Consider the following 13,824-nt stretch of genomic DNA (forward strand, 5'->3'; position numbering starts at 1 on the left):
CATTTTCACAAGTCCAATTTCAAACGAACATTTTTCGCAGTGCCATGGAATTTCACTTGTTCCTTATACTCATTTGTCGTATGGCCTGTCACGTGCCGATGACACGTGACACGTGAATTCATTTTTTTTTTTTTTTTTTTAATGCTTTGCTATTTATTTATTGAATCTTCTCCCTTTGGATACTAACAATAAGTGTATCAAATCTTAGACTAATTAATCTAACTCACAGTCATATGACTGATGTTGTGCTAAAGGGGCCCGAAAGTTACAGCTGGCTTGGCAGGTCGTTGCGTTGTAGACGGGATCGGCTGGAAACCCAAGTCAAGCCTCTTGCGAGGCGATTGGGGTGCACAGAGAGTTTTTCGTTGTAGGACGCTTTTTGTTTGTCTATTTCATCTTTTACGGTAAGAATGCTTAGGTCCCTGTGGATGTTTTGGTTGCGAATATACCATGGTGCCCCAGTGATAGTTCGCAGGATTTTCGATTGAACGCGCTGTATAATGTCTATGTTGCTTCTGCTGGCGTTCCCCCATAGCTGGGAGCCATATGTCCAGATGGGCTTGAGAGTGGAGTTGTAGAGCAAAACCTTGTAGTCCAGACGCAGGGGCGAACGAGCGTTAAGAATCCAGTGGAAGCTGCTGGCCTTTAGTTTTAGAGGTACTTTCTTGCGTTCGATGTGTCTTCTCCAGGTTAGTCGTCTGTCAAGGTGGACGCCGAGATACGTTACATCGTTGACTTGGGGAATCTGCGTTTTATTCAATAATAGTGGAGGGCATGTTTGTCTGTTGAGAGTAAACGTTATGTGTTTACATTTTTGTTCATTTATTTTAATCCGCCAATCAGATAGCCACCTCTCTACTACGAGGAGGTGGTTTGCTAGCTGTGTTGTGGCTCGGCCTGGGCACCTCGAGAGACTTAAAATTGCGGTGTCGTCAGCGAACGTAGATGTTGTTAGCTGCTCGTTCGTGTGAATATCCGCTGTGTATAGGAGGAACAGAGTAGGCCCTAGCGCGCTTTCTCCAGCTTTGATAATGTAGTCGTCGGATTTTGTTGTATTGCACCTTACTGCGAAGGTCCTGTTGTATAGATAAGACTCAAGAAGCTTGTGAGTGTAATCAGGTAAGTGTGTTTTGATTTTGTGCATGAGGCCATCTAGCCATAGAAGGCTTGAGATACATCGAGGAATATTGCGCTGCAGTATTCCCGATGCTCAAAGGCTGTGCGTATTTCTGATGTTATTCTGTTAACTTGCTCGATTGTTCCATGGTTTTGACGAAATCCAAATTGATGAGCAGGGATAACATTGTGTGCTCCTAGATATGGTTTTATGCGAGTTAGAAGGCATTTTTCGAACAGCTTAGACAGACACGATAATAGACTAATTGGTCTGTAGGATGACGGAATTGTGTGGTCTTTTCCGGGCTTCGGTATCATAATGATAATAGATTTTTTCCATTTTTTCGGATAGTAGCCGAGAGTAATAATCCCATTGAAGAGCTTACAGATAACCTCAATGGCAGAGTTTGGAAGTTCAATTACCATTTTTGGGGTTATTTGGTCACCGCCAGGGGCCTTTTTTGGTTTCAGTTCCCCAATGATTTTCGCGATCTCCTTTGGCTGAAACAATGGTGGTAGGGAAATAGATTCAGATTCGATTTGTGGTAGGAAAAATGAACCAGTGGCAGGGTTCGGCTGGAAGACGTTTCTTAGATGTAAAGCAAAAGTTTCGGCTCTATCTTCGTCGCTGCGGGCCCAGATGCCAGATGAGTTTCTTATCGGAGTGACTGTTTCGATTGGAGAGCTCAGATTTGGGTGAGCCCTCCACAGAGGATGTTTTGTACTGGTTGGCGATAATTTTTTAATGTACTGCAGCTGTGCATTTTTTGATTCTTGCTTTAGAGCTTGATTTAGTGTGCGAGTGGCTTCCTTAAGACGTTGTTTTGATGACGGCGATCTGTTGGTTTGCCAGGCACGTCGCAGGCGCCTCTTTTCTAGGACTAACCGTTCAATTTGCATATTAGTTTTGAAGTGGTTGGTTTGCACGTCCCTGCCTTGTGGTGTTGAGATAGTGGCTGCCTCCACGAATACTTCTTGAAGAGCATCGGTAGAGCAGTCGATGTCCGCTTCGATGTTGAAGTGAGGGGTTAATTTGATGTGTGAGCTTACATACTTTTTATATTTTACCAGTTGGTTCTGTGCGACGTCAGCCTGAGGGGGTGATCTGTGGTTTTTGTGCTTTGAAAAAGAGTTATTAGCACTGGCGAATGGTCTGACCACAGGTCCGAAAGCGCCTTGGCGCTTATTATATTGCGGGGAATGTTTTTTGTCACCGCAAAGTCCATTAGGTCTGGAACTTTCCTGGGGTCTGTTGGCCAGTATGTTGGGCTGCCAGGGGAAACATAGTCTAATTTGTTCTTCGGTTTTATGATTGCATTGCATAAGTGCCTTCCTTTAAGAGTCACAAGGCGTGATCCCCAGTGCGTGTGTTTGGTATTATAGTCCCCTGCAGCTATAAAGCGGTCTCCAAGCAAGTTGTAGAAGTCCATGAATTGTCCTTCAGAAATTGTAAAGCGAGGCGGGCAGTAGACAGCGGCTATGGTGAGGTTTCCGTTGCCTGACTGCACTTTGATAGACGTGGCTTGCAAGTAATTAGTTGAAAACCTTTGGTGAAAGTGGTGCTTGATGCGTTCCCTGATTAGGATGCCGGTTCCGCCGTGGGCCTTACCATCTGGATGGTCTGTGCGGTAGAAAGTGTAGCCTCTTATTTGGAAGTTGTATTTGTTTGTGAGGTGCGTCTCTACCAGTAGCATAATGTCGATATGATTTTCATTCAGGAACTGTGTTACTTCAAGGTTGTGCCGTGAAACGCCATTGGCGTTCCACATTGTTATTCGTAGATTTGCCATCTGATTATTTGGACTGCTTAGCTGCAAGTAGCTGTAACACCATGTTCTGGTTTTGAACCAGTGTTTGCATGGTCGTTTTCATGAATGACATGAGTTCCATCATACTTTGTTGCATGGTGACCATCATAGTTTACAGAGTGCTTTGCGACTGCTCTTGGATCTGCTGAGCGTTTCCTAGCTTAGACTGGAGTGGGTTTTCCGTCCCCGATCGAAGGGCATCGGCGTATGAGAATCCCTTCTGGGTATTTAGTTGACCAAAGGAGGATCTTGCAGCCGTGCCGAAAAATACTTTCGGAGTATTACGCGAGTAAGTGTACGCATTTTGGGTATTCTGATGACGCGTTGCTATCACTTTTCGCATGCGGTCCTTCATCTCCTTGTAGACCGGACAGCCCCTGTAGTTTGCCGTGTGGTTACCTTGGCAGTTAGCGCATTTTTTCTTTTTGGGGTCTTCTTTGTTGGCAGGGCAGTTAGCCGAATTGTGGAAGTCTCCACAAGCTACACAGACTGTTCGAAGCGAACAGTATGCCCTGGTGTGTCCATACTCCTGACAATTTGTGCATTGCACTGGGCCGTTCCTTTTATGTGGCTCTTCCACGTTAATTCTTCGGTGCAATAAGTATTGCAGGTTATAAATGGGGTGCACTTCATTTTTCTTCAAGACTCTGCTGTCTGGCTCCAGCTCGACCCTGAAGAGTGGTTGCGGCTCTTTTTTCCTGTTTATAATGTTACTGACGTTCTTTGCAGAAAACCCTTTTTCCTTAAGAGCATCGATAACTTCCTTGGCGGTTACTTGCAGGCCCTTGCTGCTTTTTAGTTGGTACGTGTAGTAGCTTTTCCGAGATCCTCCAGGTATTTGGATACTGCTCGGAAATGTTCTTTAGATTTGGTCTGAAGCTTGGTTTCATGGATATCTCCTTTTGTGACCGGAACAACATGAAAGTTTCCGTCTCCGGCCAGCGCAACAATTTTGTTGACCAGGGCGTTCGAGATTTTCTCCCTAATGTAAATTGGTGGGGGCCTAGGTCTCGGTTGGGTCTCCTGAGCCCGTCCTGATTCATTTTCTGCTAGAAGCGCAAATCGATTGCTGTCGGATCTCGCGGGTAATATATCTTCTACTTCTACCGCGGTGTTCTGCGGGCTAAGCTTACGCTTGATATGGATGTACCGATCTAGTCCGGTCTGTATGGCCGAACCCGCTTGCTGAATTTTGTTTTGGTTTTGATTTGTTGTCGTGGTTTTTGTTGCCGTTGTATTTAGAGCTGCGGTTGCAGTCGATTCCGAAATAATAGTCGTAGCTGTGGTTGTCGTTGGTTTTTTTGCCGTAGCTGTAGTTGTTGCTGACAAATTTAGTGCGGATGCAGAAGTTTTACCGTAGCATGTTGTTGGTGCGCCAGGGGTCGAAACTGATGGTGGGGGGGTTTTGCAATGTTGACTCCACGCCGTCGGAGTAGGGGTAGCCGTAAGTAAGCATGGTGAGCAAGATCGTGCTCTTTGGCTATCGACCGACAGTAGGGTCGATTTCGCACTTCGCTATCACGCGTTGAGACATACGAAAAGTAACCGTCTCTTCGGCTCGCGGAGATGAGTCGCTCTTTATTCTGTTCGTAGCTCATTGAGCTTTTATTAGCGTGGCACTTATTTATTATTATAAGATGAAAAAATGTATGTGCTAGTTAAAGTCATTACACCGATTTTGTGTTGAAACCTAAATTTCTTTGGGTTTTAGCGTCTTTTCGCTTATTTAAAATTAACCAGTTTAGTTTTTGTGTTTTCTTTGCATTTAATTTATCAACTTTCTTGCACTTTTCGCGGAGCTCGCACAAGACACGTCACTCTCTTCAGCGGTCGCGATATTTCAGAATATTTACAATGAGTTTTCACTTATGAAATCACTTTCAAGTGACAGGTCCCAAGTGAAATCACTTGTGAAATTCAGAATTTTTCACATGAGCTTTTACTTATGAAATATAGAATTTAAAATACATACATTTTTAATTACATTTAAATTTATTTTAATTAGATCGTACTATTCAGATTTTCAATAAAGGGACAATTATTGTTAGTAATTCTGATTTTTTGTTTTGTTAGTTTGTTTTTCACGTTCGTCATCGCTTTTCTCAAACATGTGTCCGGGTCCTCGGAGTCCTTGGCCAAGGTTTCTGAAAAAATGTATGGGCATATGATTTAAAAATGCGTTTTACTTGTTTATTTGTATATTTACCTTTTAGAGCTGTGTATAAATCCTTTTGCGGGATTTTATTTGACACAAAACATTTCATCATCCACTTTCGGCTAACGGAACCCATTGAGTACCTTCAAAATTTACGTACATTAAACTAAGATCAACGCACAACATCTTAAACTTAATGTAGCACTTACCTGACATTATTATATTAACTTACGATTAAAGTAACTCTGCTGCACACAATTAAAATGGATGCTTCCCTTTCAATCACTCAAACAGAATGCACCAAGTCTTCTCACCCCTTTACTTGATTTATTTTGTTTTCTCTTCGCTGTTGGCGCGTGCCACTGCACCTATACCCTTTCTAAAGCGAAAAATATCCGACTATACAATTTTTACTTCTTAAATAAAAAATGCAAAATGAATTTTTTAAAAATGTTAATACTAAAGTGTTTTAAATGTTGAAATCAATTTTGACTTCTATAACTAAACTAAAAAATTATACTGTTATAAAAACGTATAATATGTAAACATAACGTTATAAGTAAATTAAATTTACCACATCTTACTTTAATGAAATAACTTGCTTTTATAAAACAGTATTAGTTGTTTATTTTCGATATACAATAATGATCCTAAAATATTAGGGCACTCACATGTCGCTGCTCTACGAAAATTTTTCCCTCGAAATGATAGTTGCTGGCCGAACATAACAGAGAGACGCAAAAGAAATAATGTTTCGGCCGAAATTTGTCCCTGAGAGCGCCGAGTGCAAACACATTATAAGACAAAGAAAGAGAGGGAACTTCCGAATCTTCCTCTCTTTGTTGCACGTAGGCAGTCTTCTACGCTGCACCGACTTCTGTGCTGACGTCAACAGCGGCACAGCGTTTTAGGCACAAAAGAAAACAAAACAGGTTTTTGCCTTTAGCTATGTCACCGCGTCCCTACTGCAGAACTGAAGGGCAGCTATTGCCAGGATTCTGGGCGACTTCTTGAAGCATCACCGGAACGACCCCCTTTCCAATACGGCTCCCACTCCCTCTCATTCTCATCAGCGGATGCTCAACCGACGCCGAAAAAGAATTTAAGCTGGGTCGACGCGGACAGAGAACGACTACTGTTCCGTGTACTGCCGGTGACGCTATACGGAGGTGGGAAGCAAGTGGATACATACGCCCTGCTGGATGAAGGTCCATCGGTGACGATGGTCGACAACGAGCTGCTTGAAGAGCTAGGCGTACAATGAATACGTCGTCAGCTGAATGTACAATGGCTTGGAGGTAGAGCCACCAGGGAGCCTACTAGCGTGGTACGTCTGCAAAATAGTGGAGCAGGCAAGTCCACCCGACATGTACTGAGAAACGTGCATGACGTTTCGAATTTGAGTTTGCCGATGCAGAGCTTGCGTCGACAAGATGTGAGGAGCGTATACAAGGACGCTCGACTTCCGATGAAGCCCTATGTGAACGCAGTACCGAAGCTGCTGATTGGACTGGATCATGGCCATTTAGGATTGCCATTGAGGACAAGACGGCTTGCCAAAAAAGGACCGTATGCGGCGGCAACCGAACTAGGATGGGTTGTGTTTGGGCCTATAGGAGGTCGGCGAGATAAGCAATCACCGAGGTCATGTCTGCTAGCCACGTCGGTGGAGGATAACGTAGAACGGATCGTCGAGAACTAATTCGAGATCGAGAACTTTGGCGTGAAGGCGTCGTCAGCGGTCGCGGTCAGCGACGACGTGAGGTCCCAGCAGATTTTGGATGACACTACGATGAGAGTTGGCCGTTGCTACCAGACGGGATTATTATGGAAAACGGATCACATTGTGCTGCCAATGAAGCGAGACGCGCAGTTTGCCCAGGAATATTCCCGGAAGGAGTACGTATCCAAAGGCTACGCGAAGCGTTTGGAACGAAAGGATATCGCTAAGGAGAGCGACAGGACTCGCCACACTTTGGAGTGGAGAGTCCCAACAAGCCGGGAAAGATATGACTGGTATTTGATGCAGCGGCACGAGTTGGAGACGTGTCGTTAAATTCAGCGCTGAGCAAAGGCTCACAACACTACAAGCCCTTGGCATCTATTCTCTTCCACTTCAGAGAAGGCGCAGTCGGAGTTTGCAGCGACATCAGGTGCTGATCCGACCCGAGGATAGATGTGCGCAATGATTTCTGTGGAGAGATGGGGATGACCTGCGGGATCCCGACGTGTATGAAATGCGCGTGATGATATTTGGAGAAGAATGTTCACCGAGTGCTGCACATCATGTGAAGACCGTGAATGCCAAGCGATTCATGGATTCGGATCCCAGAGCAGTCAAGGCCATCGTCGACTACCACTACGTGGACGACTATGTAGATAGTTTCGCCACTGAGAACGAAGCTATTGGAGTTGCTACCAGAGTGAAGGAGATACATGCACAAGGCGGATTTGAGTTGTGCAAGTTTTCGTCGAGTTCCCCTGCTGTGGAGAGGATGTTCGGACCAAGTGAACACGCCCAGACTATTGGATGGGGTGAAGCCGAGCAGAAGATTTTGCGAATGAGGCGGCAGCCAGCCACAGACGACTTCAGATTCCGAGTGCAGTACCATAAAGTGGCACCCATCGTATTGGGTTGGGTTAGGGTTCCCACAAAGCGGGAACCCCTGAGCATGGTTATGTCAACGTTCGATCCCTTAGGATTTCTTTGTTGCCTGATGGTAACAGCGAAGCTATTATTGCGAGAAGTCTGGAGAAGGAAGATCCCATGGGACGATCCACTACCGGATGAGATGTACAATGCCTTTATGGATTGGCGTAAGGAGATGGAGAAAGTGGATAAGTTCCGGGGCCCACGTCACTATTTTGGACATGGGCAAGTGAAGGCTACTGAGATGCACGTCTTCGTGGATGCGAGTCAGTCAGCATTCGCGGCAGTGATATACTGGAGGATCACCTATAAGGACGACGACGTGCAAGTGAGTTTTGTGTGCGCAAAGACGAAGTGCGCGCCTATGCGAACGATGACGATTCCACGGCTGGAGCTGCAGGCAGCAGTTCTTGGTACAAGACTGATGGACACCGTCAGGCAGGACCACGATGTGGCCATCAGTGACATTGTACTATGGAGCGACTCAATCAGTGCTGCGATGGATTGGCAGTACACACAGGCGCTTCAAGCAGTTCGTCGGGAACAGAGTAGCGGACATTTTGGAGTCAACGAAGGTTGCCCAATGGAGATGGCTACCGTCCGCCGACAATGTGGCGGATGATGCGACCAGGTCGCGATTTAGTGTGGACTTGAGCGAGGAGTCACCCTGGCTAAATGGACCGGCATTCCTGAGCAGACCAGCGGCGAGCTGGCCAGGATCTGCACCCAGCGACGAGGCGAATGCAGATGATGAAGAAGAAATGCCGAGTGAGCTTGTGCTTATTGGAGCAAGTGAGACCTTTATACTGATTCAGAGATTCTCAAGCTACAGGCGATTGTTGAGGACTGCAGCCTGGGTCCTAAGGTTCACGCGTCGATGCCGTGGACAACGAGATGAGCTTGAGAACTATGGCCTCACAGCAGCGGAGTGTGAGGACGCTGAGAATCTGCTGATTCGGAAGGCGCAACATGAGGCGTTTCCCGACGAGATGCGGGCCGCTGAGAGTAGGCTGGAAGTCGCAAGACGGACCGACATATGTGGACTGGCGCCATACCTAGATGGCAACGGAGTCTTGCGAGCTTACGGCAGGATTGATACGGCGCTGTGTATACCCTACAGCGCAAAGAGGCCAGTGATACTTTCGCACCGGCACAGCCTAACAGAGATGGTTGTGCGCGATCAATTGCCCAGCGAACCCGTCAGAAAGCGGAGTCTGGGAACGAATGGTGCAGTGCGAGAAGAGGTTGCTGCGCCACACGGTGAAGGAAGTGGCGCCGAACGAGCACGTCCTGGAGAGTTTCCTGATAGAGGCGGAGAACATTGAAAATTCTCGTCCGCTCACCCATTTGCCAGTGAGTGCGGACCAGGAAGCCCCTCTTACGCTGAACGATCTGCTCAAGGGAGCAGCTTGCCCGCTGGATACCCTCGGCCTGGATGGAGGCCTTGTTAAGAAAGGCTCCACAAGGAAGCAGTGGCGCATAGCAAGGTTGTTGAGGGACCGATTCTAAATGAAGTGGGCCCACATTGACGCGGCGAGAGATGTGGTGCCGCAGAGGGAAGCCGATTCGTCGAGGAGACATCGTCTTCGTTTGAGACCCAGCTGTACCGTGGCGAGATTGGCGGAGAGGCATCGTCGAGGAGGCCTTTGCTGGAGTCGATGGAGAGATTAGGCGAGCCAGAGTGCGGATCATGGATGGAGATCGGACTCGCTGGATAATGCGCCCCGCTTCAAAGTTGGCGGTTTTGGATTAAAGTAAAGATCCTCCACGGAGGTGGGGATGTCGCGGGTCGAATTTGAGCTCGATAGTTAAGTCAGTATTTAATCGATAGGAATTGGTATTGTGCCCTGATGGAGCAATTGGGCACACTAGAAAGCCCGAATATGGCGCAATCGTTGAATTGTTGAAAGTCATGGAGTGTGGGAGGGTATACTGCGGTAAGAAACTGTTATATTTTAAGCCATTGTAATTGAATTGGTAATCTCTCACAGAATAAAATATATACTATGCCATACAGTCCTACATTCAAGCGTTGCCCTTGTTTGTTGTGGATCGGGTCCGTGTATATTGTAGGCAACTCCCATTCTTGTTTCGACAGTGGTCTTTTATTCGCAGTCAGGCGGACTGCCGTGGATCCTAACCTACAGTCAGGCGTACTGTGTTGAGGTATGACTGACTTGGCGACTTGCGCTTATGGCTTTGGTATTTGGCGGTCATTAGCTAGAGAGTTGCCGGGTGATCTTAAGTTGCAGTCACAGCGGACTGCACTGGAACGCACATTGGCGTTGGACGCCGCTTGGAGCCGATAAATTTGATCACCCGGTGATTTCCATCGGACCCTAGGCGTGGATCGCACGCAGGCAGCGCAGGTCATATTTGGACGCAACTGGCGTCACTGGATACGTCGTGGGATGAGTGCCTGGAGGAAGATGATGCAGCATTCCCCCAGAAGGAGTCCTCGTCTGAACGATGGACAGAAAAACGTGAGTGCGACGGCGCAGACAGATACCAGCGTTTTGGTCCCGCAACAGAGTGCAGGAACGTCGCAAGATGGCGGCCGAGGCAGTGGAGCCCCGGCGCCATCCAGCCAGTCGGCAAGTATAGGTGCCACCAACATAAGCTCTGGGCAATCGCAGAGCAGGAAACCCATGGTGGCCGATCTCTTGGAGAGGATCGCCGAGCTGAAGAAGGATTTGGAGCGCGCTCGCGGCGCAAATACGGAGCGCGCTGATCCCACTATATCGAGTGCCGTTAGTGCGAGCCAGCCGCCATTTGCAACGTACCTAACCCAAAAAGTGTGGCATCAGTGATACCGCCATCTTGGAGCGGATCTCAAACGGTACCGTGGACAGTTACAGAGAACTGCACGACGAGAAGCAGCTACGCGTCGCCACACTGCGCTACTGGTACTACGGTTTCAGCGCATGGTTCCGAGCCATATAGTGAAGTGGCTGGCGAAACATTAGAAGGAGTGCCGTCTCTCGGAGTCGATGCATGGACGACGGCCCTTCGAGGACATGGAAGCTGGGCACCACGAAAGTTTCCCGAGCTGCCTACGTTAGGAGGAAAGCCAGAGGATTGGCCCATCTTCTACTGCGCGTTTACGGAGACGACGCGGGCGAACAACTGTACGGATCTGGAGAATAATCAGAGGTTACTAAAGGCGTTAAAGGATGAAGCGCGTGAGACAGTGAAGTCGCTATTGATTCACCCAAGCAATGTGAATGCTGTAGTGGAGCAGCTGCGGTTTAGATATGGCCGACCGGAGAAGCTTATACGCAGTCAGCTCAACAGCATCCAAGATGTGCCTTCAATATCGGAGCACAGTCTGGAAAAGCTTGTCACATATGCCACGCATGTGAGTAACCTAACGGCCTTTGGCAGTAAGAGTAACCTAGCATTTGGGTAACCCTACCCTGATGGAAGACCTTGTGGCCAAGCTCCCAACAAGCAAAGGAGTGGAGTGGGCAAGGCATGCTGTTACAATCAAGCCCTTTCCAACTATTGTGGATTTTAGTTCGTGGCTGACGGACTATGCGAACGTGGTCTGCGTGGTAGCAGATATGGATGGATCTGGAAAGGAGCCGAGGCGTCGATCGGGATCCGGAAGAGCAACAGGAAAGTTGCCAAAGAAGTTGCCCAATTTGTGGAAGGCAACATGCAGTCTTGGACTGCCAACGGTTTATTGGAGCCGCGCCTACAGAGAGGTTGAGGCTCGCCAGAAGACACTTACTATGTTTTCTGTGTGTGAGGATCGGGGACATGACGGGATCCTGCACTGCGACAGGAGAGTGCCCTGTTAATGGATGCTGGAGGAAGCATCATCGACTTCTGCATGGAGCAGACAACGGCTTCAGGAGACCGCCACAGCGAGGCGGCAATTAAAGAAGCAACGATCGGGACCAACGGGCGTTTGGACCGTGGCAAGGCGTACGAGTGGATGAAGGAACATTGTCATCAGCGGATGCTCAACCGACGCCGAAAAAGAATTTAAGCTGGGTCGACGAGGACAGAGAACGACTACTGTTCCATGTACTGCCGGTGACGCTATACGGAGGTGGGAAGCAAGTGGATAAATACGCCCTGCTGGATGAAGGTTCTTCGGTGTCGATGGTCGACAACGAGCTGCTTGGAGAGCTAGGCGTACAATGAGTACGTCGTCAGCTGAATGTACAATGGCTTGGAGGTAGAGCCACCAGGGAGCCTACTAGCGTGGTACGTCTGCAAATTAGTGGAGCAGGCAAGTCCACCCGACATGTACTGAGAAACGTGCATGACGTTTCGAATTTGAGTTTGCCGATGCAGAGCTTGCGTCGTCAAGATGTGAGGAGCGTATACAAGGACGCTCGACTTCCGATGAAGCCCTATGTGAACGCAGTACCGAAGCTGCTGGTTGGACTGGATCATGGCCATTTAGGATTGCCATTGAGGACAAGACGGTTTGCCAAAAAAGGACCGAACGCCGCCGCAACCGAACTAGGATGGGTTGTGTATGGGCCTATAGGAGGCCGACGAGATAAGCAATCACCGAGGTCATGTCTGCTAGCCACGTCGGTGGAGGATAACGTAGAACGGATCGTCGAGAACTAATTCGAGATCGAGAACTTTGGCGTGAAGGCGTCGCCAGCGGTCGCGGCCAGCGACGACGTGAGGTCCCAGCAGATTTTGGATGACACTACGATGAGAGTTGGCCGTCGCTACCAGACGGGATTATTATGGAAAACGGATCACATTGTGCTGCCAAGTAGCTAAGAGTTGGCGTACAATCGGCTGGCCAATATTGAAAAGAAAATGAAGCGAGACGGGCAGTTTGCCCAGGAATATTCCCGGAAGGAGTACGTATCCAAAGGCTACGCGAAGCGTTTGGAACGACAGGATATCGCTAAGGAGAGCGACAGGACTTGGTAATCGCCACATTTTGGAGTGGAGAGTCCCAACAAGCCGGGAAAGATACGACTGGTATTTGATGCAGCGGCCCGAGTTGGAGACGTGTAGTTAAATTCAGCGTTGAGCAAAGGTCCACAACACTACAAGCCCTTGGCATCTATTCTCTTCCACTTCAGAGAAGGCGCAGTCGGAGTTTGCAGCGACTTCAGGAGCTGATCCGACCCGAGGATAGATGTGCGTAACGATTTCTGTGGAGAGATGGGGATGACCTGCGGGATCCCTACGTGTATGAAATGCGCGTGATGATATTTGGAGCAGCATGTTCTCCAAGTGCCGCACATCATGCGAAGACCGTGAATGCCAAGCGATTCATGGATTCGGATCCCAGAGCAGTCAAGGTCATCGTCGACTACCACTACGTGGACGACTATGTAGATAGTTTCGCCACTGAGAGCGAAGCTATTGGAGTTGCTACCAGAGTGAAGGAGATACATGCACAAGGCGGATTTGAGTTGTGCAAGCTTTTGTCGAGTTCCCCTGCTGTGGAGAGGATGCTCTGACCGGGTGAAGCCGAGCAGAAGGTTTTGCGAATGAGGTGGCAGCCAGCCACAGACGACTTCAGATTCCGAGTGCAGTACCATAAAGTGGCACCCATCGTATTGGATTGGGTTAGGGTTCCCACAAAGCGGGAACCCCTGAGCATGGTTATGTCAACGTTCGATCCCTTGGGATTTCTTTGTTGCCTGATGGTAACAGCGAAGCTATTATTGCGAGAAGTCTGGAGAAGGAAGATCCCATGGGACGATCCACTACCGGATGAGATGTACAATGCCTTTATGGATTGGCGTAAGGAGATGGAGAATGTGGATAAGTTCCGGAGCCGACGTCACTATTTTGGACATGGGCAAGTGAAGGCTACTGAGATGCACGTCTTCGTGGATGCGAGTCAGTCAGCATTCGCGACAGTGATTTATTGGAGGATCACCTAAAAGGACGACGACGTGCAAGTGAGTTTTGTGTGCGCAAGGACGAAGTGCGCGCCTATGCGAACGGTGACGATTCCACGGCTGGAGCTGCAGGCAGCAGTTCTTGGTACAAGACTGATGGACACCGTCAGGCAGGACCACGATATGGCCCTCAGTGACATTGTATTATGGAGCGACTCAAAGACAGTGCTGCGATGGATTGGCAGTACACACAGGCGCTAA

General features: G+C 48.3%; 2 protein-coding genes across 2 annotated transcripts; both read left to right on the top strand.

Annotated features, from left to right (window-relative positions):
* Positions 1–7,316: 7,316 nt before the first annotated feature.
* Positions 7,317–9,238, top strand: LOC139352189 (uncharacterized). The gene is made up of 3 exons (XM_070998954.1): positions 7,317–8,142; positions 8,222–8,836; positions 8,922–9,238. Exons 1-3 carry the CDS (start codon positions 7,317–7,319, stop codon positions 9,236–9,238), a joined length of 1,758 nt encoding a protein of 585 aa, XP_070855055.1.
* Positions 9,239–12,520: 3,282 nt separating this feature from the next.
* Positions 12,521–13,605, top strand: LOC139354718 (uncharacterized). Its single transcript, XM_070998955.1, has 2 exons — positions 12,521–12,633; positions 13,290–13,605. Exons 1-2 carry the CDS (start codon positions 12,521–12,523, stop codon positions 13,603–13,605), a joined length of 429 nt encoding a protein of 142 aa, XP_070855056.1.
* Positions 13,606–13,824: the final 219 nt, after the last annotated feature.

The sequence above is a fragment of the Drosophila suzukii genome, unplaced genomic scaffold (genome assembly GCF_043229965.1).
Source record: "Drosophila suzukii unplaced genomic scaffold, CBGP_Dsuzu_IsoJpt1.0 scf_15, whole genome shotgun sequence".
Classification (NCBI taxonomy): Eukaryota; Metazoa; Arthropoda; class Insecta; order Diptera; family Drosophilidae; genus Drosophila; species Drosophila suzukii.

Excerpts from the sequence above, each read along its gene's own strand:
- LOC139352189 (XM_070998954.1), top strand. The coding sequence starts at position 7,317 with ATGCGCGTGATGATATTTGGAGAAGAATGTTCACCGAGTGCTGCACAT. Across the intron at positions 8,143-8,221 it reads GCTGCAGGCAGCAGTTCTTG|TGCTGCGATGGATTGGCAGT; the intron begins GTACAAGACTGA and ends CGACTCAATCAG. Across the intron at positions 8,837-8,921 it reads CAGGATTGATACGGCGCTGT|CGAACCCGTCAGAAAGCGGA; the intron begins GTATACCCTACA and ends TCAATTGCCCAG.
- LOC139354718 (XM_070998955.1), top strand. The coding sequence starts at position 12,521 with ATGAAGCGAGACGGGCAGTTTGCCCAGGAATATTCCCGGAAGGAGTAC. Across the intron at positions 12,634-13,289 it reads AAGGAGAGCGACAGGACTTG|GGTTCCCACAAAGCGGGAAC; the intron begins GTAATCGCCACA and ends GGATTGGGTTAG.